Raw genomic sequence first — 24,650 nt, 5'->3', positions numbered from 1 at the left:
CCAAAAGGATCAAGGCGGGTTGCAAGAAATTACACAAACAAATACATAACATGTACACAACTAAAAATTACATATCCCCTGATCTCTTACCTTAACTAAAATACCAACTTTGTAACTACAAATTAGAACAGTCAAGTTTGGGGAGAGATATTTGGGGCGAACGGTGGGCCATATACATCACTTTGAAAAACCTATTAACTTTTGTTGACATCGTGTTCGGCAATTGCAATATCGTAAACCCGGCTTACGATAGTGTAACCATCGGGGGTTCATGTTCATGGTTATGGGCGACTGAACATGACTCCAAAAATGTAACTTTGCAGCCTGGCATTGCCATGACCGAAGGGGTTTTCAAGGCACACTCCTGGCCAAGAGATGTCTAGGGCCAAGCAGTTGTGGCAGGACCTTTTGGGGTCTCTCCAGTTGCCTGTTTTCAAGGCACCCTATAACCACTGTGGACTTCCCAGCGGCCCAGTCTCCAATGCTTTGGAAATGTTGGTTTGAGCAGCGGACTAAGACCCTGGAAGACCAGTGTTTGGACCCTCCGTATGCCATGAAAACCCCCTGGATGGGTAAGCCACACTCTCTCAGCTTTGGGGAAGACAATGGCAAACCTCCTCTGAACAAACCTTGCCAAGAAAACCCCATGATAGGTTTGTCTTAGGGTTGCCATAAGTTGGAAATGACTTGACGGCACACAACAACCAACTATGAACCATTGAAATGCTCTCTTTCAATGGGTCAACCTAAGTCAGAAATGACTTGAGGGCACACACAACAACAACAACAACAACAACAACAAGCCATGTCTAATCCATATCTAATAATAATATGCAAAGGAAATAGTGAATGTAAATGTGGACATATCAGTATGCTTTCTGGCACAGTTTGTGTAAACTATCATGATTTCCAGTGTGAAGTCGAAGGCTTGCATGGCCAGCATCCATAGTCTTTTGTGGGTTTTTCGGGCTCTGTGGGCATGTTCTGGAAGAGTTTATTTTTGACGTTTCGCCAGCATCTGTGGCTGGCATCCTTCAGAGAATTCTCCGAAGATGCCAACCACAGATGCCAGCGAAACATCAGGAATAAACTCCTCTAGAACATGGTCACATAGCCCAAAAAACCCACCAAAAACTATCATCATTTCATTTGGATTCCCCCTAAAGAGATGAAATGATAAAGTCCTGAAGTGGGATGGTCTTAGTTTAAGCTTGCATACGGAGAAGTCCTGCTCCAACAAAATGCGTTCCCTTTCTTCATCTTCTCTCTATCCATCCTCTTGCAAGAGCTGATTACCGTCACATGGTGAGCCACATAATGCTGCCTTCTTAGATCATCCCTAATAAATCCTCTGCCCAGATCAAGAGGGAGGGATAGAGGCAAGGTGCCAAAGAAGATCTATGGGGTGGTGGGCATATTTAAGTCCTTACTGAACAAGAGCATGCAGGGCATGTGCAGAGAGCCAGATGAATAACTGTTGCAATCTGTGTCAAAGGGAGCGTTGGCGCTACCATTATTACCAGAAGTGGCTGCTTCGAACGCATACCGTCACCCCTTCTTCATCTCTTTTTTGTTGTTAGAAACAGCTAACCGCTCCACCTTGACGGAGGAGAATCCATGGTGCTGAGCCAGCGTCTCGAGTGCAAGAAACCACAAGAAAGGAGGTGAAATGAGAGGGGGCTGTGTCACACTTCGACAGGTGGCTGGGGAAAGGAGGAGGAGGAGGCGGCAGAGGAAGAAAGAAGCCCCAAAGAAACCTAGAATAGCAAGAAAACCTACCAAATCCATCTTTCCCATGGCATGAAATGGAAGGCCAAAGTGCTCCGTAACCCAGCATCCACAGTTGTCAAACAGACAACAAGCGGGATGCAAAGGCACAAACCACCAAGCTGTTGCATGTCCCACAATGTTTCACAGATGAAAATTGGGGCATGTATGGCCAAATAGCATCATATTGTGGTCAAGATGGCAAAAGGACAGAGAAGCCAGGAGAGGCTGCAGCAGTTTGCTTTTGCTCAAGCTTCCTGGGAAGGATATGGTTTGCCCCCTTCCTCTCCTTTCTCCGCGGCTGAGTTCAACAGATGAAAACTCCTTTTGCTCTTTGAATTCAGTTTGCAGCAAGCAATGTAAATCTGAGGAGAACGTGGGAGGAGGAGAGAGAAACCGGGACATTTTAAAAGCAGCTGAGAAAGTGGGATGACAGAGGATTCATTGGGATTGTCCTTGACAAAGGATAGTCAGAGGACATGCTGTTGGTTCCCCAGTCCATTCTGGGTAGATCTGCACTACAGTTGTAATGGTTTCATACTGCTTTTATCTGGTATGGTTCCATCTTGCAGAATCCTAGGGTTTGTAGTTTGGAAAGGGACTAGGGATTCTCTATTGGAGAACCATTTCATACCACTTCTATCTGTTATGGTTCCATCCTACAGTATCCTAGGATTCGTAGTTTAGAAAGGGACTTGGACATCTCTATCGGAGAACCATTTCATACCACTTTTATCTGTTATAGTTCCATCATATATTATCCTAGGATTCGTAATTTGGAAAGGGACTTGGACATCTCTATCGGAGACCCATTTCATACCACTTTTATCTGTTATGGTTCCATCCTACAGTATCCTAGGATCCGTAGTTTGGTAAGGGCTTTGGAAATCTCTATCAGAGAACAATTTCATGCCACTTTACTTGTTATCTGTTTATCTGTTCTCCAACAGAGAATGCCAAATTCTTTCCCAAACTACAAATCCTAGGATTCTGTAGGATGGAACTGTAACAGATAGAAATGTTGGATAAAACTGGAGAATGGTTTCACACCAATATGGTTTGTAGTTTGTTAGAGGACTTGGAGTTCTCTATTGGAGATCTCTAACTGCGGGCTGCAGTTTATCGACCCCAGCACTGAAAGGAGAGGAGCCCTCTCCAGCTTTGACTCTGGCAACCCAACACCATGCATGGCTATTGCAAGGATAAGATCTGGACAAACCGCACGCCAATCTCGCCGGAAGTCATTGAAATCACGCCTTGATAGCTATTTTCCTCCCGTTCGCTATGGGGCACGTCAAATTAATAAACGGAAAAAGGAAAGAAGAAGAAGATGAAGGGGAAGAAGAGGAAGAAAGCAACTAACCACAGAGACCAATGACTTCTCTTCCCGACCTCAGAAGCTGCGTAGGTATTGAGAAGGGAAGAGGGGAGGTTGAGTCAGGCTTAAAATTAGTCAAAGCCGTCCACCTCAAAGGAACTGCTGCCAGTAATAAGCGCTCTCACTTTTTAAGCAAAGGAGATGCCAGTAAATCCGTCCTCCTGATGGCAAATCACCAAGGCCTTGGGTGCGTGCCACTGGATCGTGCCGAGAAAAAGTATGCATGCATACACATATATCTATAGCTATATGTGATTTTGTTTTTCCTCCCATTTCCTGGCTGCATAGGTTTGCAAAATATATATGTGTGCAGAGAAAACGTATGCATGTATGCATATATATGCACATGTATATATATACACACATACATAAACATGCATGCTTTTTTCTGCACACACATATATTTTGCAAACCCATGCATCTGGGAAACGGGGGGGGGACCCCCAAATCACACAATTCCCATCTAAGGTGCTTCCAACCCGTCAAAGGAAACATAGTTGACGTCAGTGGAAAAAAAAAGCAACAACAAGAGAGGCGGATTTTTGTTTTTGCGCAAGTTTTTGCGCAAGTGAGGCGGTCCCGCCTCCAAGTCAAAAGGTGAGAGAAATGTGGCACCCGTGTCTCGAGGCGCCATGCTTGTGGCAAAGCCAGGAGCACCCCTGCCATCTTTGGATTGGCACTCCGCCATTTTGGAGATGGCACTGTGACCCTTTTGAGACGAGCATCCCGCCATCTTGAATGGCAGCCTTTCTCCAATGGGCAACGCCAGAGAGTAGATGGCAAGGTGCATGTGTAGACTGGGTAACAATAAGTAAATGACCCATAAATGAGTAACAAGGGCACAAATTCAGGCCTAGTAACTATTAACCAGGAAAGTGAGTGTGATGTAGTGGTTTGAGTGCTAGACTATGACTCTGGGAACCAGGGTTCGAGTCCCGGCTTGGCCATGTAAACCCACAGGGTGACCTTCGGTGGGTCATACTCTCTCAACCTCAGAGGGAGGCAATGGCAGCTGGTTTTGTGACGCTGATTTTTTTAGTGTCTTTTTCGATAAACTGATTGTGCGCAAGTGTGAATCGGAATCAATTTAAATTTGCCCTTTGGCCGGCTGGAGCGGGTCCATTTTGAATCAATTCATGCATGAATGTGGACCACAAGTGGGTTATTTTATAGGGGAAAATGCAATCGGGGCAAACATAGTGGAAACCACGCTCCACTGTCGAATCGATTCATTGATTTGGATCACACACCGATTTATCTGTAGATGGGAATGAGACCGAAGAAAGTACCAGTAGTCTGGCATGGAAGAATGCCAGCTTTCCAGTGGGACGATATTAATCGTATGCTTGATCTGAACTAAAAGATCTATACTGCATTTGCACTGCAAAAACAATCCAGGCTGACACCCTTTTAACTGCCATGGTTCAATGCTATGAAATTCTGGGTATGGTACCTTGTTGCGGCACCAGAGCTCTCTGCAGAGAAAGCTAAATGTCTCACAAAACTATAGCTCCCAGAACGCCATAGCGTTGACCCATGGCAGCTGAGGCAGTGCCAATGTGGATTATTTTTGTGGTGCGGATGCAGCCCAAGAAGCGCGGCAAAGCTGCCCCAAAGCATGGAAAAGAAACCCTTGTTGTCGCTCCTTGGTTTCCTACTATGCATGCTTCTTCACAGCTTCCCCCAACTTGAGTTAAAAGCTTTAATTCTTTCCCCCGAGTTGACAGCTTGGTTTCACCCCATATCCCTTTTCCGAATGGGGTCTCGGGGTGAGAAGAAGTATGGCAGAGGTGCACAGCAAGAGAAAGAAAGTTGTCGCCCCTTTTGCAAAATCCAGCCTCTTAACTTCCAGGAAACCTGAACAGGAAAAGCAACCGCCCCTTGCAAAAGTATGTGCTAATAAAAGCCAAGAAGGGTGCATCTGCATCGGCGAAGGCTCCCACCTGCCATATATAACATCTTTTTTGGGGGGAAATGGAGACGATGGTGGTGGAGAAGGGGCCTATTTTATGACCCCCCCGGCTGTGGGATCCTGGGTCACAAAAAAAGGCGCGGGTCCCTGATGCGAGAGATGGCGGCTTTTGAGATAAAAACCCACCTGGCTCGCTTCTGCAAAACAGCGAGGGGTGGATTCACTCTTAGGCTAAGCGCACAGGGTTTGAATTGAGCTTGTTTTTTGCAAGAAGGGAAGCACAATTGGAGGCCTCTGGGTGCATGAAGACCCCAATAGTTTCTGGGGAGACAGAAGAGGGGCGATGGGGGCAAATCGCTGTTTCGTTCTGTCTAGGAATGGGACTGTGCATTGGGTTAAAAAACGAATCCGGTCTGGGTTTCAGTTTGAACTTCAAATCAGCTTTATCCAAGTAAACCTGTTGAGTGCAATGGAGTTCAGACCTTGGAATAACACTGCTGAAGATCAGACTAAAGCCCGGAGCGGATTCGCTGCCCCACTGACATGGAAGATGCCAGCTAGCTTGGACCCACAACCAGGAGTTGAGATGCCCAAACGTTTCATCCCAGCTCCTTTGTTTTCCTATGGTCCAACTCCTTCATAAATAGCAAAATGGATATTATTTAGTAAAAGGAAATTTACGTTAGTAAAATGGTAGCAGAAGGTGCTTCACCAGCACTCTGCGAATCAACAGGTTACATAGATGGAGAGGATGTGAAATTGGGCGGCATATAAATAAATCCTATTATTATTATTATTATTAACTGATATATTGTTATAATATTCTAAGTTTTCATGCTGGAGTCAGAACTTCCCATTCTGAAGTATTCAAAGTACAGAGGAAAGATCGTTTTCTTCTGCGGCGATTGCCAAAAATGCCTAAATCTGATACAGCACCAAACATCAACACCACCATCTTTATTAGTATTATTTCCCACCAAAATTGGGATTCAAGGGCTGCATCTGCACTTTCAAAATAATCCAGTTTGGCACCACTTTAACCGCCGTGGCCCAAAACTGGGGTTTTCAGTTTGTTGCGGCACCTGAGCTTTGCAATAGAGAAGACTAAATGTGTTGCAAGACAACAATACCCAGGAATACGTAGCACTGAGCCATAAGCGGTGTCAAACTGGATTATTTCCACAGTGTGGATGGAGCCACGGTTTGGACCTGAGCCGTATTGGTTCTCTCTTCTTTTCTTGCTTTGCAAAGTCGCACCTGTTTGAAAATACAACAACAACAACAACGCATGCACACCAAAAAAAGAAAAACCCAGACCACATCGCAGCATCAAAAATAGCATCCGAGATGAAAATGTGTGTTTCTCGGCTCCAGTTCAGCCCCCAAAGTTGGCGCTGCCTTTCCTTTCCAGTCTCACAGCAAACGGGGGCAGAAAGAGAGGATGGGCGAATTATTCGTTAACACTTTTGCCCACATGAAACAAGCCGAAAAGAAACAGCGCATGAAACCACCCCCTTTTCACCCGCTTTGCTGGTGATGAATGAAGATCGGCACAATCCTAGACCCTTCCCCGAAAGAAAAATGCACGGCTAGCGCAACAAACGCTGTATATACACATATATAAGTCTAGAAATTCAAGACAAAAGAATTGGATTTGGTTGGATTTGATGGCCTTTGGGGACCCCCTTCCAACTCGGTGGTTCTGTGATAATATCATGTGAAAAACTAACCGTTTGCCTGGTCAGAGGCAAAGAAATGGAACCATCCATCCGAAAATCTAGAGGGAGAGTAAAGCATAGGATGAAATAGGCAACGGTTGGACCGCAACTGGGGAGAATGGGAGTTGTGATCCCCAAACCCCAGAAAGTTGGGGAAGGTCAAAAATGAACATGGAAGAAGACCCTCTTGGACCAAACTTGAGCCCAGGAGGGTGGTTCAAATATCGAGAAATGTCTCCGAATGATTTAATTCAGAGATAAGAGATCTCCAAACACAGACTTTCATTGATCAGCAATCCGTTTGTTCTTTCTCTCTCCTTCTCCAGCTGCAATCTCTGAAACGGAGGACTTAACTCACCAAAGTAACTCTCGCTTAATGGGATAATTGCTAAAGCCGAGGCTGTATGGCAACTAGCTGAGCTGAGCCAGATACAGATCTAAGGAAACTGCCTTCCACCGTTCGGCCGGATGCTTCTTTGCTTTGACTCTCGTCGCTCTTGCCTGCGAGGCTGGGCTGCTGATATTTCGATCAAGAAATGCTTCCCAAAATCATCCCGCATCCCATTTTCAACAAGCACGGTTGCCAACTGACCATATGCGTCGGCCCAGCATGCTCCTGTGCCGTTTGACCTCCGCTCAATCCGCAGAAAATTGCTTCTGCAGAGCAAGAGCAATATGAACCTTTCATCTGCACTGCAAAAATAATGCATTTTGACACTGCTTTAACAATTTGGGGATATGTAGGTTTGCAAGTTGTTTAGCCTTCCCCATTAGACAGAGTGGCTGGATGTCCTCCTTTTCCTACATTGTCCTACATTTCAACCTTCTGTCTAGGGATAATATCAAAATGTCCTCCATTTTGAGTGTGCCAAAGCAGCACGGATTTACTTTTGTATGAGTATCTTTTTTAGCTGTGCTTTGGCAATGTCCTCCATTGTCCTGGAAATGTCCCAAATTTTGCGGCGCCGTGTCCTCCTTTGCAGTTAGAAAATCTGGTCAAATCGCTTGCAAAACTACATATCCTGCTATCAGAGAACCCTGGTGCACCAACAAACTACTATAAATCCCATAGCAAGGAGCCGAAGCAGTTAAAGCAACGTCAAATTGCATTAATCCTATAGCACAGATTAAGACCTTTGCCGTCCACAACAACTTTGGGATGCTCAACGCGGGCAGAATATTGCAAAGGAATATTCATTCTCTCTCACAGCAAGGAGAAAACTTGCAATTATTTATAACGGCATGAAAGGATGGAGGATTTGCCACTATCTCGGGGATCTTAAAAAACAATGAATGCACCCAAAGGTTAGAAAGAAATTCATGCACAATAAAGGCGAACCACCAGAGGTTATAATCTGAATTTGGGGACCAAGTGGCTCGCTGCAAGATTAATCCGCTTTTGCAAAAGTGCGTATGAAAAATACACCAAACATTGCATTAAAAGCACAACCGAATTGAAAGCACATTGCATTTGATTTTTCTCTCTCTCTAAAATGAATGATCTTTGCCAATTTAGGACCATTTAAATTGTTCCCACAGTCCATAAACCTCTCCCAAATTTGAGTGCATGGCCTCCTTTTTAGATTTGGAGTGGCCCCTGACTTAATTCTTCCAAGCTGCATGTTGTTAAAATGGCAGAGCCTTGGGTTTTAAACCTACACTTGAATTAAAACAAACATATTCTTTACACAAAACGTTGCTTCGTTACTTCCTAACCGTTTTGCAAACCCCTTTCGGAGGGCTACAAAAGACGGACGGTAAGGAATTGAAAGGGATAAATCTGTGTGACTGGTTTCTTGCTTCTTGCTTCAGAAAGTGAGACTCGAACGTGAAACTGCCGAACGAGAGTTTATCAGCGTGTTTGATTCTTTCGGCTTAGGACTTAAATCATAACCAAAGTTCGCCCATGGACTGCAAATACAGGTATTAAATTAGCATTTTGTAACAAACATAGCCGGCATTTTCTAACATTTGAATCTGGACTTCATAGAAGCTGTTTACTGGGGCAACTTAATGCTTTGCATCCAGCTCTTTTATTAGGCTGATATTCTATATGTTTCACTGTTTTGCTCAGAGATAACCCAAGTATAACCTATGTTGTTTGGGTGGAAAAACCATTGTTTGTGTGCATGCGCCTTCGAGTCGCTTGCCGATTTATGGCGACCCTGTGAATTTTTTTCACAGGGTTTTCTTAGGCAAGCAATATTCAGAAGTGGTTTTGCCGTAACTTAAGTCTTCCCAATTCACTCACAAACATCTCTGCACAAAATGACAACCTTTCTCCTTAGGGAAGCAAAGCCGAAATGTGCAGCGAGCATAAAGACGGGATGACGGCTCCGAAAAAGACAAACAAATCGTTCAGCGCAGATGGTTTCCAAAAGCCCATGCCTTGAGGCAGCGGCGATTGTGGATAAGCGAAGCCATTTTACCTGATCTGAGCAAAAGTCCTGCTCAGAAATGCCAACGTTCATCCGACACACAGAATAAAATACATCACCCATCTTGCAAGCAAGGAGAACATTTTATAGTTTGGGTTTTCTCACATGCAGCATTGCTAGACCTTAATGCGGTGGATGAGGAAAAGTGGATGAGGACAGGACAGCCCCCCAAAAACCCTTGCACCCAACCCTTGAACACTGTGGCCACCAATGGCCCCTTTGGTTTAGCCAACATTCACCGAGTATTTCAACGTGTATTTTGTACATTTCAAGTGGAGCTCCGAAAGCTCGCAGCATGCATTTTGTATTGCAACATGTATTTTGTATTGCAACATGTATACGTATTGCAACATGTACGAAGAAGGATTTCTTCAATGTAAGGACAAAACAAGGGAGGATTTAGATCCTTACTCGAACAACAAAACCCATAGTATCCACAGATACCATGCTCCATTGGAAATGCACAAAACACATGTTGCAATACAAAATGCACAAAATCCATGTTGCGAGCTTTCGAAGCTCCATTGGAAATGTACAAAATACATGTTTAAATACAAAAATGCCCTGTTTGCGCGCTTCGAAGCTCCGCTGGAATGCACAAAACATGTTGCAATACAAAATGCACAAATACATGTTTGGCGAGCATTCGAAGCTCCATTGGAATGCACAAAATACACATTAAAATACAAAAATGCATGTGGCCAATAAAGGCATCGTTGTTTTGTGGATTTGGGGTATTACCGTACTTAAAATTTTTTAATGGGTTTTCTGGGCTCTGTGGCCATGTTCTAGAAGAGTTTATTCTTGACATTGCGCCAGCATCTGTGGCTTTGGCATCTTCAGAGAATTCAGAGAATGGGCTATTGCACTCCCTTTTTGAACCAATGTGAAAAATAGTACATTGAGCATGGATGGCTCTTTATCATATTGGGCTGAGGGTGTTTGCACGCATCCAAGTGACCCTGAATTTGCAAGACGTGAGCAGAGCAGAACAAGGTCCCCGAAGGCCTTTTATCAAGGGGTTTGCCATTAAGTCGAATGACGGCAAATAAGCGCAACAACAGTTGCAAAATCATGCACATTTTGCGGACGCAGAAACGCCATGGGAAGGCTTTCAGAAAGAACTCTAAAGCAGAACGACAGCATACTGAAAAAAGGTCTCACCGGAGGGTTTTTGGCTTTGAAAAATACTGACTGTTGAATTGCCAGTTTCTGCAGCATCACTCATGCACAGCGACAAAGCAAAGCCGGGAAGCGCATCGCGCAAACCTCACCTCGCTTGCGTGAGATCAAAGGGCAGCGGACAAAAACCGAGGTGGGGAGATCAAGCGGGGAACCCCCGAATGTTGGAAACAGGTGACGGCGGAGAAACATGTCATGCACGCAGCATGCAGGAAAATGTGCATCTATATAGATACATGTATAGTTATATATAAAACAAGGGATATGATGTTTGCACACTTTTAGTACATTTCAATGTGTTTTTATCTTTGAAAAATGGAACAGTTGATTTCATGCTTTTTAAGCTTTGGTATGAAACCGGTTCTTAGCGTAGAAGGACAAAGTTGGAAGGGACCCCCAAGGGCCACCAATTCGAATCCCATTCTGCAATGCAGGGCTATACAACCAAAGCACCCTTGAAAGATGCCCATCCAACCTCCGTTTAAAGACCTCCAAAGATGGAGGGTCCCCGAGGCAGTCTAGTCTACTGTCCAACGGCTCTTATGGATAATGTATATACTTGACTATAAGTCGACCTCATGTATAAGTCGAGGGCAAGTTTTTGGGCCAAAATTACGGATGTTGCTAAGACCTGTGCATAAGTCAAGGGTAAAACTTAGGGGCATATTGCAAAGGATCTAAAGGATGAAGCAAAGGAAAACAATGTCAAAGAACGTACAAAATCTCACTCTTAAAGATGGATGGATGAGAAAGAAAAGGGGGTCAGTGCTTCCAGGACAGATTATACTCTTGCCTTTCACCAGTTCATATACAGTTTACACTGACCCATGGATAAGTTGACTTAGGTATTTGGGGTCAATTTTTGGACCTAAATTTCTAGACTTATACATGAGTATATACAGTAAAAAAAATGTCTTCTTCATGTTTAAGTGGAATCTCTTTTCTTATCATTTGAATCTGTTGGTTTATGCTCAATGGCATCCTTTCAGATACTTAAAGATAACTAGCGTTTTGGATGACAAGGAGATCCGGGTTCGGTTCTCCGCTCAGCCATGGAAACCCATTCAGAGACCTTTTGTGAGGCACATGCTCTCAGCCTCAAAGGAAGGCAATGGCAAACCTCCTCTCAACAAATCTGGCCAAGAAAACCCTTGGATAGGTTCACTTTAGGGTCGTCCTAAATCAGAAATGACTTGAAGGCACACAACAACAACAACAACCATGCCACCTCTCAGTCTTTTCTTCTCCAAGCTAAACCTACCCAGTTCCTTTCCTCATAAGACATTTGACCATCTTGGGCAGTTCTTCTCTGGACACGTTCTAGTTTGTCAGTATCCATCTTGATCTGATATATGAAGGAAGTAAATGGGAACTTTGCAACTGATTGACTAAAATGGAAATAGTCTAGTGTTTGGAACTGAATATCAACACAACCGTAAAGAGGGTGACAATATTTAGGGAGATACGACGAATGGAACGAACTGGACCATCGGATCTAAAAATGCACCGAGAGAGAAAAGATGGTGGGTTTTATACATGAAAAGTGAGGCTTTTGAGATGGAAAATACAGAGTTGGAAACAAAACAAAGGAAGTAGCATTGATAAAAGTGGAGGTAAAGATACCGACGATTATAGGAACGCAATATATTACTATGAAAATATGTATGTATATAAGTTGTATTTGGGGGGAAAAATATCCATCTTGAATTTTGATGCCCAGAACTGGACACAATATTTCAACTCTGGCCAAAGCAGAACAGAGTGGCACTAAAATTTCCTTTGGTTTGGACACTATACTATTGATGCGGCTCAGAATTGGGTTCACTTTTTGGGCGTACCTTCTTCTTAACTTGATGTGAGCTACCTTGGATCCCACCTTGGGATAAAGATGGGATATAGATACAATAAAGAAGTAGTAACACATTTGCAGCATCAAAGACGGCCCACGCCATCCATGCTCTGCGGAAGAGGTTCCTGAAAGGTTTGACCAACCAAAGGTCTAAGCCAATGATCCCCAAACTTTGGTCCTCTAGATATTCTGGACTTCAGCTCCCAGAATCCCCAGCCAGTTTGGCCAACAGTCAGGAATCCTGGGAGCTGAAGTCCAAAACACCTGGAAGACCAAAGTTTGGGCACCACCGAACCAAAGAAATGCACACCGAATAAGACTGCTGACAAATACCCCCCAAAAAGCAATGATGGATGTTATGTGAACCTGGTTGCAAAATGTAATGGAGATAATACATAACTCATGTGCAAATAACAAAATGATGATAGATATGGAAATTCAGGAATGAATGAAATTTCTCATCCTACAACCGGGAAGCCAACATATGCAGAATGCAACCTGAAGTCATAGCGAGACGAAAGAAATCAGGTCAAAATCAATATGTCCTATGATGGTTTTGCAGAAAGGAACTGAAGTTCTTTTTGGCGACAAACCATCTTTAACTGCTGTTTGGCGCCTTTCGCTTTGGTTTTAGGCAGTGTTCTTTGTGGGTCAAAATGGTCTAAAAAGTCAAATGGATTTCCCCTAAAAACCACTTTGAGAACATTAACATTGCTGTATTTTTGGTGCATCATGAAAAACTAAAATATAGGCTGAGTCTACCTTATCCAAAATGCTTCGGATCAAAGACGTTATAGATTTCGATTTCTATTGTTTGCGCGCATGTTCAAGTCGTTTCCAATTTACGCCGATGCTAAGACGACTCTATTGTGGTGTTTTCTTGGCAGGTTTCTTGTTTGCCATTGTCATTGCAAGTGTGACTTGCCCAAAGTCGCCCAGTGGGTTTCCACAGGTGACCAGGGATTTGAACCCTGGTCTCCGGAGTCGTAGTCCAATGCTCAAACTATGATACCACAGTGGCTCTTTTTAACACTGTTTTAAATGGGCCACTGCACCCCTAAATCCAGAACATGTTTTTACGTGTTTGTTGCCTGTTGACCTATGCCAACCCCATGAATTTCTTAGGGTTTTCTTAGGCAAGGAATCCTTAGTTTTGCTCTGAGATACAGCCTGCAGCAGTTGGTATTTGTCAGTTTCCCACCCAAGCATTAACCACAGATAACCCTTCTTAGCTTCCAAAACCAGATCTGCTCTGATGCCAACGGTATATTTAGGTCCCACATTTTGTACTATCTCAATATATTTGTTGTAGTTGTTGTTGCGTGCCTTCAAGTTGTTTCCGACTCATCGTGGAGTCATAGAAATGGAGGAGATCACAAGGGCCATCCAATGGCAACCCTAAAAGCTGAGTTGGTTGGCATAGTGCTTTGAGCGCTAGACTATGACTCTGGAAACCAGGGTTCGAATCCTGGCTTGGCCATGGAAACCTGCTGGGTGACTTTGGGCAAGTCACACTCTCTCAGCCTCAGAGGACAGCAATGGCAAAGCTCCTCTGAAGAACCTTACCAAGAAAACCCCATGATAGGTTGGCCTTAGTGTCACCATAAGTCAGAAATGACTTGAAGGCAGACAACAAATGTATATGAATAAATATATGACATATATACATATAAAAACATATACATATACATTTTATATATACAGGTATACTCACATACACACACACTCCCTACAACCCACCCTGTGTGTGTGTGTGTGTGTGTATGATTGTTGCTGTTGTGTGCCTTCAATGTATAATATAGTTACAATAATATAATAATAATAGTTATAATATACTTATGGCGACCCTATCCATTTATCCATTCACCTTAGAGTCGCCATGATAGCAAGCGTGGTGTAGTGGTTCGAGTCTTGGGCTAGGACTCTGAGAGACCAGGGTTCGAATCCCACCTTGGCCAAGGAAACCCATTGGATCACATTGGGCAAGTCCCATTCTCTCAGCTTCAGACGATGGCAATGGCAAACCCCCTCTAAAGAAAGCCCTATGATAGCCTTTGGGTCGCCGTAAGTCAGAAAGCAACTTGAAGGCACACAACAAGAGTCGCCATAAGACAGAAACGATTTGAAGATACACAACAACAACAACATCAACCTATCAAAACTATCACAGAGTTTTCTGTCTGCTCTCTTATAGAAAGCAAGGTTGCGGTTCCATCACTTTTCTTGCCCCCCCCCTCCCAAAATGTCCAGCTGTGCCAACCTCTGAAGTCGCCCCTTGAAACCCACAGGTGCCACCAAGCCATGGGTTTCATGCCCCCATCGCCCCACATACCTCGCATGGCGATGCTGCCTTATGGGGAGGAAGCCCCAGTGGTTAGATTCAGGAACACCTGCAGGGCTCCAGGTGGTACCAGTTGCCGCAAATTGTGTCAAAGCGGCACTGGAGGAGCCGGGTTTTTTTGGAGGATGCGCCCATGCGGGCATCTGATCTCATTTGTCTAAAAGAAGTCGGGCGCTGGCACACAGGTGACACGGGGCACCCAAAGGACGGGGGCGTCTCTCAGCCAATCAGAAGCCCCCGTTGAAATTTGGGTGGTGGAAGGGGGGGGAAGAAACTGACGACAAGCGCGGTGGAAATTTCCGAACCCACAAAAGACGACAAAGAGAAAAAGAGAACAAAGGAGCCACAAGAAAGAAAGAAAGAAAGAAAGAAAGAGAAGAAAAGAAGTTTCCACTTGAACTAAGCGGAAGGAGGGAGAAAGAGGGGTCCATTTTGAGAAACTGGAAACGCGGGTCAGAATGGACACCTGGCTATTTTAAATTTGGAGGACAATTTGGAGGAGGCCTTTATATCTCTTCCAGTACTACTCTATGGTCAACATTAACTAAAAGTGGCACCGAAAGACCTAGAGATTCCTAGAGAGAACACTCTACTAGGCCTTTGTAGCTCCTTCGGAGCAACTCTATGGTCAACGTTAACTAAAAGTGGCAACGAAAGACCTAGAGATTCCTAGAGAAAACACTCTACTAGGCCTTTGTAGCTCCTCCATTGCAGTCCTATGGTCAGTGTCTGTTGGACGTTGACCACAGAGTTGCGCTGGAGAACCTAGAGATTCCTAGAGAGGTGTCCTCTCAGGTGAAACGTGGTGTTTTTGTTATTTGCGGTTCATTGTTCAGCGCTGCGAAGAGCTCCTTTAAACCACAAATCTGGAATGGGTTCACTGCCCCTCTGTATGGAAGCCCTTGACCACCAGCACAAATTCAAGAGTTTCGTTGGCACATCTTTTGGTCTCTAAAATCAAACAGCCATGGAAGAAATGGTCTATGGCAAGTGAAACTCGGGGACTTTGTTTTCATTGCTCCTCGGGCAACCATGCCATAAAATGCTTACCTAGTTTTGTGGGAACGTGGTAAGAAAATGCCCACCTTCTACCCAGATAGAAGGCACCTGAAATTTTCCTAGAAGCCAACATGACTAAGTTGTGGCTGTCATACTTTGACCACATTATAAGAAGATAGACTCACTAGAATAGACAATAAAGCTTAGTAAAAACAGAAGGCAGTAGGAGAAAATGGAGATCACATCCAAGATGGATTGATTCCATCAAGAAACCATGGTCCAAGTTTGCAATACCAGAGTATTTATTGAGGACAGTAACTTGGAAGTGTTTCATTCATGGGGTCGCCATAGTTGAAGTTGTCTTGATGGCAATAAACAACCACAACTTTACACTTGAAGATCTGTGGATCTGTGGACTACGTTGGTCCTAGAACAAACCAAACCTAAATTCTCCCTAGAAGCCAAGATGACTAAACCGAGGCGGTTGTGCTTTGGCCACATCATGAGAAGACAGGACTCACTAGATTAGACAATAATGCTTAGCAAGGCAGTAGGAAAAGAGGAGGACCACATCCCCGATGGATAGACTTCATCAGGAAAGCCATGGAGTTTGCAAGACCTGAGCATCGCTGTTGATGACAGAGTTACTTGGTGGTCTCTCATTCATGGGGTCGCCACAAGTCGGAGTCGACTTGGTGGCAGTAAACAACCACAACATTACACTTGAAGATCTTGTCATGCTCCTCCACGGCTGCCTTAGATTTTGATACAGCCTCCATTTTGGTTAATGACGGAACCAAGATTGAAGCATCCTAAGACCAAACATGGTCAAAATCTTCTTGCGTCGGAGCCCTCCCACCCCTGCAAGGCAGGACAGGGCTGGGTTTCCAGGTATACAGTCTTGCTGACTCCGACCGCATTGTATCGAGTCAATACAGCGGTTGAGAAAACCATGATGCTGCTGGGCCAGGAGCGCCAGAATGAGGTCACGCCGCACGCAAGTTGTTCCAAGCACCTTCTAGAGACGGCAGTATCTCTGCCTCTCCCTGACCCCAAAACCCGTCTTCACCCCAGTTTGCAAACCCTCCTGCCCACGAAGGCAACGAACATGAAATTTAAGAAATCGGTTCAGGGCTGACGACAAGGAAATAACTCAGGTTCCGTGCGTCACAAAGGAACCAGCTGCCGCAATGGCCGCTAATGTGATCCGGTAAATCGGCACGCACTTGTGGTCGCCAAGCCATGAAATCTCCATGATGAGTGAAGCCACCAAAAACCCAGATGCTGGGGACAGATAGTTGAGCCTACGGACTTTGTGTCCTGCTTGCTTTTGTATCTCTCATCTGCGGCACTTTTGTGTCGGTCATTTGAATGCATTTGTGCCAAACGTTCCCTTTTGCCATCTCTAACTGGCAGAAGGAACAAAATTGGGCTTGCAAAGTACTTCTGATCTTGCAGAGGAGATGTCAAAGATGATCAGAATTTTGGGCATGCCGATCAAGGATCAATCAATCAATTCCTCAATCACAGTGATCACAATTTTGGGCATGCCAATCAAGGGTCAATCAATTCTTCAATAACAGTGATCAGAATTTTGGGCATACTGATCAAAGGTCAATCAATCAATTTCTCAATCATAGTTATCAGAATTTTGGGCATGACGATCAAGGGTCAATCAATCAATTCCCCAATCACAGTGATCAAAATTTTGGGCATGCCGATCAAGGGTCAATCAATCAATTCCTCAATCACAGTGATCAGAATTTTGGGCATGGCAATCAACAGTCAATCAAACAATTCATCAATCACAGCGATCACAATTTTGGGCATTCTGATCAAGGGTCAGTCAATCAAACTGTAAGGCTCTCATTAGCTGGAAGGATGATGAAGGGGACCATCTGGCCAAATGGTTAGACGCACCGCCATTTTACACTGCTGGATAAAATGGCCGCTTATCTTTCCTCAATAGGCATAGAATGATATGTGGGCTATTGGTTGTAATAAACGGGGAGGAATGATCTTACATCTTTATAGACTTATTTGGAAAAGCCACCCCACTTAAACAAATCAATCAGGAAATCATGTTACTCACACGTATGTGTCTTCTTCATAGCCACAGACCCTGCAATGAAGAGGGGAGAAGAGTTAAATAAAGGTTTTAGTTACCCTTTCTACTAATATATGAATTTTTTATATCTCCCATATATAAATCCATTTTGGAAACATACATATGCACACACATACGCATATGTATACATTCATGCATACATATATATTTGCCAGGAGAACCGCATTCTGGCTTTTTTGGAAAGTACAAAACAATTCGCGTTACTTAAAACATCTACTTTCAGCAGGCTTTTAACAAAATTAGGAACTCACAAAAAGCCCTCTCTCCCCGAAATGATTTGGAGGAATAGAGAAAAAGAAAAAGGAGGAATACATATTTTATTAGACCGCCAAGTGAGAAAAGCAAAAGCTGAAAGTTGGCCTTTCGGGCGCAAGAGGGAGCCCAAGAACAACCTTGTCCTGGCCTTTAGCATCAGTGCAAACAAGCCGGAAAATAGATTCATTTAAAATCAAGAGAGTCAAACCAATTCAAGATTTGTCCATGAAGCACTAGAAGGTTTCGCTGCCACACATTTGCTCACCAGCGTTAAAAAAGAAAGAGGAAATGAATCCATCTATTCTTCTTTTCTCCTCTTTATCTTATGAGACTCATATTCCAACCCTAGCATGAACTTAAAATGATTGAGGTGGAAGAGAGCTCCAAGGGTCATCCAGTCCGACCCTATTCCGCCATGCAGGAACTCACAATCAAAGCACCTCCGACAGATGTATATCCAGCCTCTATTTAAAACCTCCAAAGAAGGAGACTTCTCTGAATTTGACGGTGACCCATTATTCAGCTTGAGTGTTGGACGATGGGTTCGAATCCCGGCTTGGCCATGGAAACCCTTTCAGGCAAGTCATAATCTTTCAGCCTCAGAGGAATGCCAATGACAACCCTCCTCTGAAGACGCTTACCATGAAAACCCCATGATAGGGTCTCCTTAGGGTCGCCATAAATCGGTAACAACTTGAAGGCACCCAACAACAACAACAACAACAACAACAAAACATGACAGACAAGGAGTCGATGAAGCAGGAAAGCATTAAAACTGGGATTCCTGTGGACGAACATCAGAATGTGGTCAAAATGGTAAAGGTTATTAATAGGGAAGAAAACACAAGTTGGAAGAGGGCGCAGCAGTTTGCTTTTGCAAAGGTCAGGACTTGGTCCCTCTCCATTCCTCTCCATTCAATCGACTGAGCGCAAACCATTTTTGATTTCTGCATTGATTTTGACGTAAGCCGAGAACGAACAGGGGAAAAGCAGAGGAAGAGGAGGAGAGAAACCGGGACGTTTCAAAAGCAGCTGAAAAAAGTGGGAATGCAGAGGATTAATCCCAAACCGGGACAGTTGGAAGGGATGGGAACGATGTGGGAGATAGGTGTGTGTGTGTAAACCTTATAAGCTACACAACTGCGAGTGTTTCGCCTTCGTTGGTTAACTGGGAGATGCACCCTCCCTCCGGCCGCCCCATGGCTAAGTCAGATCTAAGCTGCTTTACTATTTCTGCTCCTTGTCTTCACCTCTTTATCTCCAAGGCTATTTATAACCAGGGCTGGATGCCTGCCACACATCCACAATCACGTGTCGCACAACATGGCCGGTCGGGAACCCTCCGTTCTCCAGCTTTATTTATTTATATGTTGTTCAAAAACATAAGCTGCTAGTCCTTAAGGCTCCGGAGAAAGCAATAGATACCTCTGCAATCCAACTTGGAGTTTCAACATCCTGGGAAAGCATCCAGTTTAGGTTCTTAAACACACAGTTTTCTGGTTTTCTTAGTTGCACACACACAAACACAGACAAACATATATAGACCTTTAGAAAAAGGTTGTCTATTGGATTTGTAGACCCTCCGTTCATTTTCTTAAAGAAGCAAACCAAATCATGCAAGGCTCTAGCCCTCATGGATAGAGAAAGACTTTGCAAAAACGGGATCCGCTGAAACCGTAGAGACAAAATCCATTTCTTAAACAGTAAAAAGTGTGCAAGTTTCTAGCCTTCATGGACACAGAAAGACTTTGCAAAACCGGTATCCACTAAAATCTTACAGCCTCCATTTTCTTAAAGGAACAAATGTCTGCAAGTTTCTCATGGTCACCCCAAAATGTTGCAAACGCGGTACCTGTTGAAATCTTGATAGACAGGGTAGGATGGGGATGCAATCTGGATTATGGATGGTAGTATTTGAGGGGAGAAACGAAGTGTGTGTTTGTGTTGCCGTTGTGTGCCTTGACATTGTTTCTGACTTACGGCAACCCTAAGATTTTCTGGGGCTGATAGTGTGTGACTTGACCAAGGCTATGCGGGACTCGAACTCCGGTGAAGCCTAGTCTGATGCCCAAACCATTAAAACCATGCTGGCTTTCACGATGTGTGTACCTTTCCTTTCCTCCCCAAAAACCTAAAGATTACAATTTCATTGCTGTATTGATCCTGATTTCTTTTAGCACAAACACAAAGTCTCTTTTGATTTTAAAACACAGACATATCCAAACCATTCTAAACATCACTACAAATCAAACCGCTTAAATGTTTCCATTTAATCCACTATATTTCTTTGGGAATACAAAACAACGCGTAACAAAAGTCAAACCGGAACAGACGCAGAAATGAAAATCCAATTTGCCTTCGGAGAAAGCAGAAACGCATGATTTCTTTCCCACGCGAACAAAATCACGGGCATGATAAAACGGGGGCAAAAAATATACTCTATAAGTGAGGTTGTCGTGCCAAGATAACATAAAGAGAAAAACAACAAAGAGGACTAGTAACACCTGAAAGGCTGACAAGTTTTATTTGGCAGAAGCCTCCGGGGACGGCGGCCAATTTCTGTTTGTCGGAGGAAACGGGAAACCATCCACGGAAACCGGTGCCAATTGAAACTCGCAGGCCTCGGAGGTGCCACAAAAAAAATGCTTTGGGTTGTTGTTTATTTCGCTTCCTATCACATTTGCATTTTCTTTTGCAAGCGCAAGTTTGTCTTGTCCCGTTTTCCTAGAGGGTTTGCAATTTTATTCTCTTTTAAAAAGAGGGAGGAAAAAAGGGTCCAAGCAAGAATGTGGATGCGCTTAGAATCATAGAATAGAAACGTAGAATCATAGAGTTGGAAGAGACCACAAGGAGGACCATCCAGTCCAACCCCATTCTGCCCTGCAGGAACTCTCAATCAAAGCATCCCCATTGACAAATGGCCATCCAGTCTCTGTTTAAAGACCTCCAAAGATGGAGACTCCACCACTCTCCAAGGCAATGTGTTCCCTTGTCAAACAGCTCTTACTGTCAAGTAGTTCCTCTTAATGTTAAGGTGGAATCTCTTTTCCTGCAGCTTGCATCCATTGCGCCATGTCCTATTCTTGTATATATATATAATGAGATATCTTGGAGATGGGATCCAAGCCTAAACTTGAAATTCGTTTACATTTCAGATATGTGGTGGTTTGGGCGTTGGGGTACGATTCCGGAGACCAGGGTTCGATTCCCAGCTCGGCCACGAAACCCACCAGGTGACTTTGGTCAAGTCACACTTTCTCGTCCTCTTGCCAAGTAAACTCCATGACAGATCTAGGGTTGCCGTAAGTCAGAAATGACTCGATGGAAACAAAACAACAATATACCTTACACACCAGTGGTTCCCAACCTTCCCAATGCCGTGACCCTTTAATACAGTTCCTCATGTTGTGGTGACTCTCCAACCATAAAACTGCGGTGCCTTGGTTCCTAAGACCATTGGAAATATATGTTTTCCAATGGTCTTAGGTGACCCCTATGAAAGGTCGTTCAAACCTCAAAGGAGTCACGGCCCACAGGTTGAGAACCGCTGTTATACACACAGCTTGTATTCACACAAATATTACATATTTGTAATAACTTGGTGCACGAAACAAAGTTTGTGCACGCCGAGCCGCCGGAAAGCAAAGGTGCCACTCTCTCAACCAATTTTGGATTTTGTAGTAGTTCAGAATTATGAAAGACTGAACTTGTGTGCGCGTGCACACACACACACACACATATAGTGCAAAGACACAGAAAGCAACAGAGAAGAGGTTAAAGCCTTGTGCGGATCTAGCACGGCAAGCTGAGGCTGCAAAAGCTGGTCTGTTTCCCTCTTTCTTTTTCATCCCCCTAAAAACTCCCTCCCTTCTGCTCGCCTCTCTCCCCTGGAAGAGGTTTAAATAAGGAAGTCTCTGCTCCCCTGGCGGAGGGGAGAGGCCCAGCGTTGTCCTCATTCGAACCCTCCACTTACATAACTCCGCTAGCAGGCCTTGGCAAGCCTCCAGTCCCCAGCGGGTGGAAGGAAGGCGCTCCGGCAAAAACCCAACGCTAGTGCCCAGGAGGAGCGCCTTCCCATGCTCTCGCTCTCTTGCATTGGGCCAAAAAAACAAAACCAGAGAGGAGATGGAGAGAAGTTGCTGGACAGAAGCAAGCAAGGAAGGAAAGAAGGACGGAATGAAGGAAGGAAGGATGGAAGGAAGGCAGAAGGGCCTAACTGAACCCTGGTGTCCGGAATCGTAGTCCAACACTCAAACCACCATGTATCCGAAACATAAATGAATTTCACATTTCGACTTAGGTCCCATCTCCAACAGCTGGAATAGGGAAACACTGGGCACTGAAGATATATCTCCTCTCCTTCCTACCACTCTCTTGCATCCCTCGGAGGGGTTAGTTTTGGACTGCGGCCCCTAGCTGTGGATTCTGGGAGTTGTGATGTGGGGGAGAAAAATGAAACTTTTCCTCCATGCTCCAAGCTCGTCATTCTCCGTGAAGTCGAAGGTTTTCATGGCCGGCATCCATAGCTTTTTATGGGTTTTTCAGGCTATGTGGCCTTGTTCAGGAAGAGTTTGTTCCTGATGTTTCAGCAGCAGCTGTGGCTGGCATCTTCAGAGAATGCTGGCATGGGAGAGAGTGGGGTCACACAATATATATGCCCCACTCACTTCCAGGCCAGCATTCTCTGAAGATGCCAGCCACAAATGCTGGCAAAACATTACCTGCTTTCCATCTCTTCCTACCTGCTTGCACTGCCTCCAAGAGGACCATCCTGCTGCGGATAGGTCCACCGATCTTCCTCCGCCTCTCCTTACCAATTCAAAGCGTTGGTTATGACCTATAAAAAGCCCTATGCAACTTCGATCCAGGCTGTCTCATAAACTGTATCTCCCCATAGTACTTTGTGGGGTTTTCGGACTATGCAGCCGCATTCTGGAAGAGTTTATGCCTAATGTTTTGCCAGCATCTGTGGCTGGTATCTTCAGAAAACGCTGGCATGGAAGCGAGTGGGGTATATGCATCTCCCAGTATCCACAGGTCCCACCACCTTCACAGATACAACTGGTTGGAACATGAGAAAAGGACTTCACGGTGGCTGCCCCTAGACTTTGGAGCTCCTTGCTTCGGAGCCTTTTCTTTGTTGTCCTTCCGTTTGCAGTAGGAGTGGAAAGAATATCTGAAAATGTTTGGGAAATGGCCCAGAAACATGTTTTCTGAGTGTTGAAAAATCCCAGTAAGATGAGTCTTGGACCACTGAGAATCTTATGCTGTGCAAAATTCGCACATGGTTGTTTTGCACAGAAAATAGCATTTTCTGCTCAGGAATGAATATTTCTGCATGGAAATATCATTGATAATTATTATTATCGATAACAGTTATTGGCTCACCCCTGCCAGGATATTACTACTGAAGCTTTGCAACAGTTTGCAAAAGTGCTTCCTATCCAGACTTTGCAAAAACTACTTTGTGGACCACAGTTCCCAAGACCAAAAATGCGTCAATTGCAGAATTCTGGGTGCTGCGGTCCAGAATAAAGAGGAATGCCTCCCAAATTCTGGTCAGGACTCAACTGAGTATTGACATCTTCCCTGATGAACCCATGCATGGACCCTTGATGCTTGTGGCGAAGATGAGCAGCCTTGGCTAGCCAGTGGGAAGGGAAAAGGTACTCTGTACATGCCTAGAGTCACTGTCTTCCCACTGCAGATGATCCCCGATGTAGGCTGCAATTCAGCCTAGAGGATGCTTTAACGTCTCTGTCTCTCACAGGAAGGAAAACACAAGCTCCCATAGAAGACAATTTGCAGTGGTCAGGGGCGCATGGGCGCATGCCTGGGCATACCTGGCCTTCAGCAGTGATGGTTCAGACTCGGGCAAAGAGGATACACCCAGGGCGGCTTTGACAGCAACGGACACACCCTCGTCTGTACAAGCTTATATAACATCTGAGCGCAACAGGCCTCTGCGCATGGCCCATACATGCCCAACTCCTTCGCCCTGCCAGGACCCAGTTGCTTCACCGTGTGCGCCAGCTTTGCCAAGGGAGGGGCCCTGCCGCCCATGGGAGGGTGGCATTTGGGCCGGCGGCCTCTGCAACAACAACCCTGCAAAGATTTTATTGTCAGAGGAACAAAGATGGCTTACCAAAAGGCCGGAGACGCCATGCCACGCAATTGGAGGCGCCTTCTTGCGCAAGTAGGCAGCCTGTTTGGGGAGGTGGGGACATCGGCACCCCCAAGTGGCGAGTGTTGTAAATGCACCTGTTTTTCATCTGGCACGGAGCAGGAATACACTAACCCTGGTGGGTGTGCAAGTGGGGCAGCAACTGTGGAAGTATGGGGGGCACATAAAACCCCCAAGAGACCTCGGAATGCGCTGCTTCAACATAATGCACATGCATCTGCAAACCAAGCAACAAACACCTAAACATCCTCTAGGAGGCAGGGGAGATATTTCCACCATGCTTTGTGGGGGGCATTCCTGGGACATTTGAACAAACAGAATGATAATATGGAGGCTGTTTAGTTTTTGTTATAAAGAGTTTTAAATATTTAATTTTAATAATGTAATATTTTCATTGTTCCGGATACCCCCCCGCCCCCGCGTAAGGGGGAAATTGCAGATGGTCGCACCCCATTGAAAATAATGGGGTGGTTGCACGTGGTGTGGCATGGTGCACACG

At 44.7% G+C, this 24,650-nt stretch overlaps 1 protein-coding gene across 2 annotated transcripts in view; it reads right to left on the bottom strand.

Annotated features, from left to right (window-relative positions):
* RORC (RAR related orphan receptor C) overlaps positions 1-24,650 on the bottom strand; it is a 49,104-nt gene that overhangs the window by 12,674 nt on the left and 11,780 nt on the right. The window contains exon 2 of one of the 2 annotated variants that reach the window (XM_042441168.1): positions 17,677-17,706. In XM_042441168.1, the coding sequence (XP_042297102.1) occupies positions 17,677-17,706 (30 nt within the window). Of the gene's footprint in view, positions 1-14,576; positions 14,640-17,676; positions 17,707-24,650 lie in introns of those variants that run through there. The other variant, XM_042441169.1, reaches the window with a different exon arrangement.

The sequence above is a fragment of the Sceloporus undulatus genome, chromosome 9 (genome assembly GCF_019175285.1).
Source record: "Sceloporus undulatus isolate JIND9_A2432 ecotype Alabama chromosome 9, SceUnd_v1.1, whole genome shotgun sequence".
Lineage (NCBI taxonomy): Eukaryota > Metazoa > Chordata > Lepidosauria > Squamata > Phrynosomatidae > Sceloporus > Sceloporus undulatus.
This window is presented reverse-complemented; position numbering and strand designations above follow the sequence as displayed.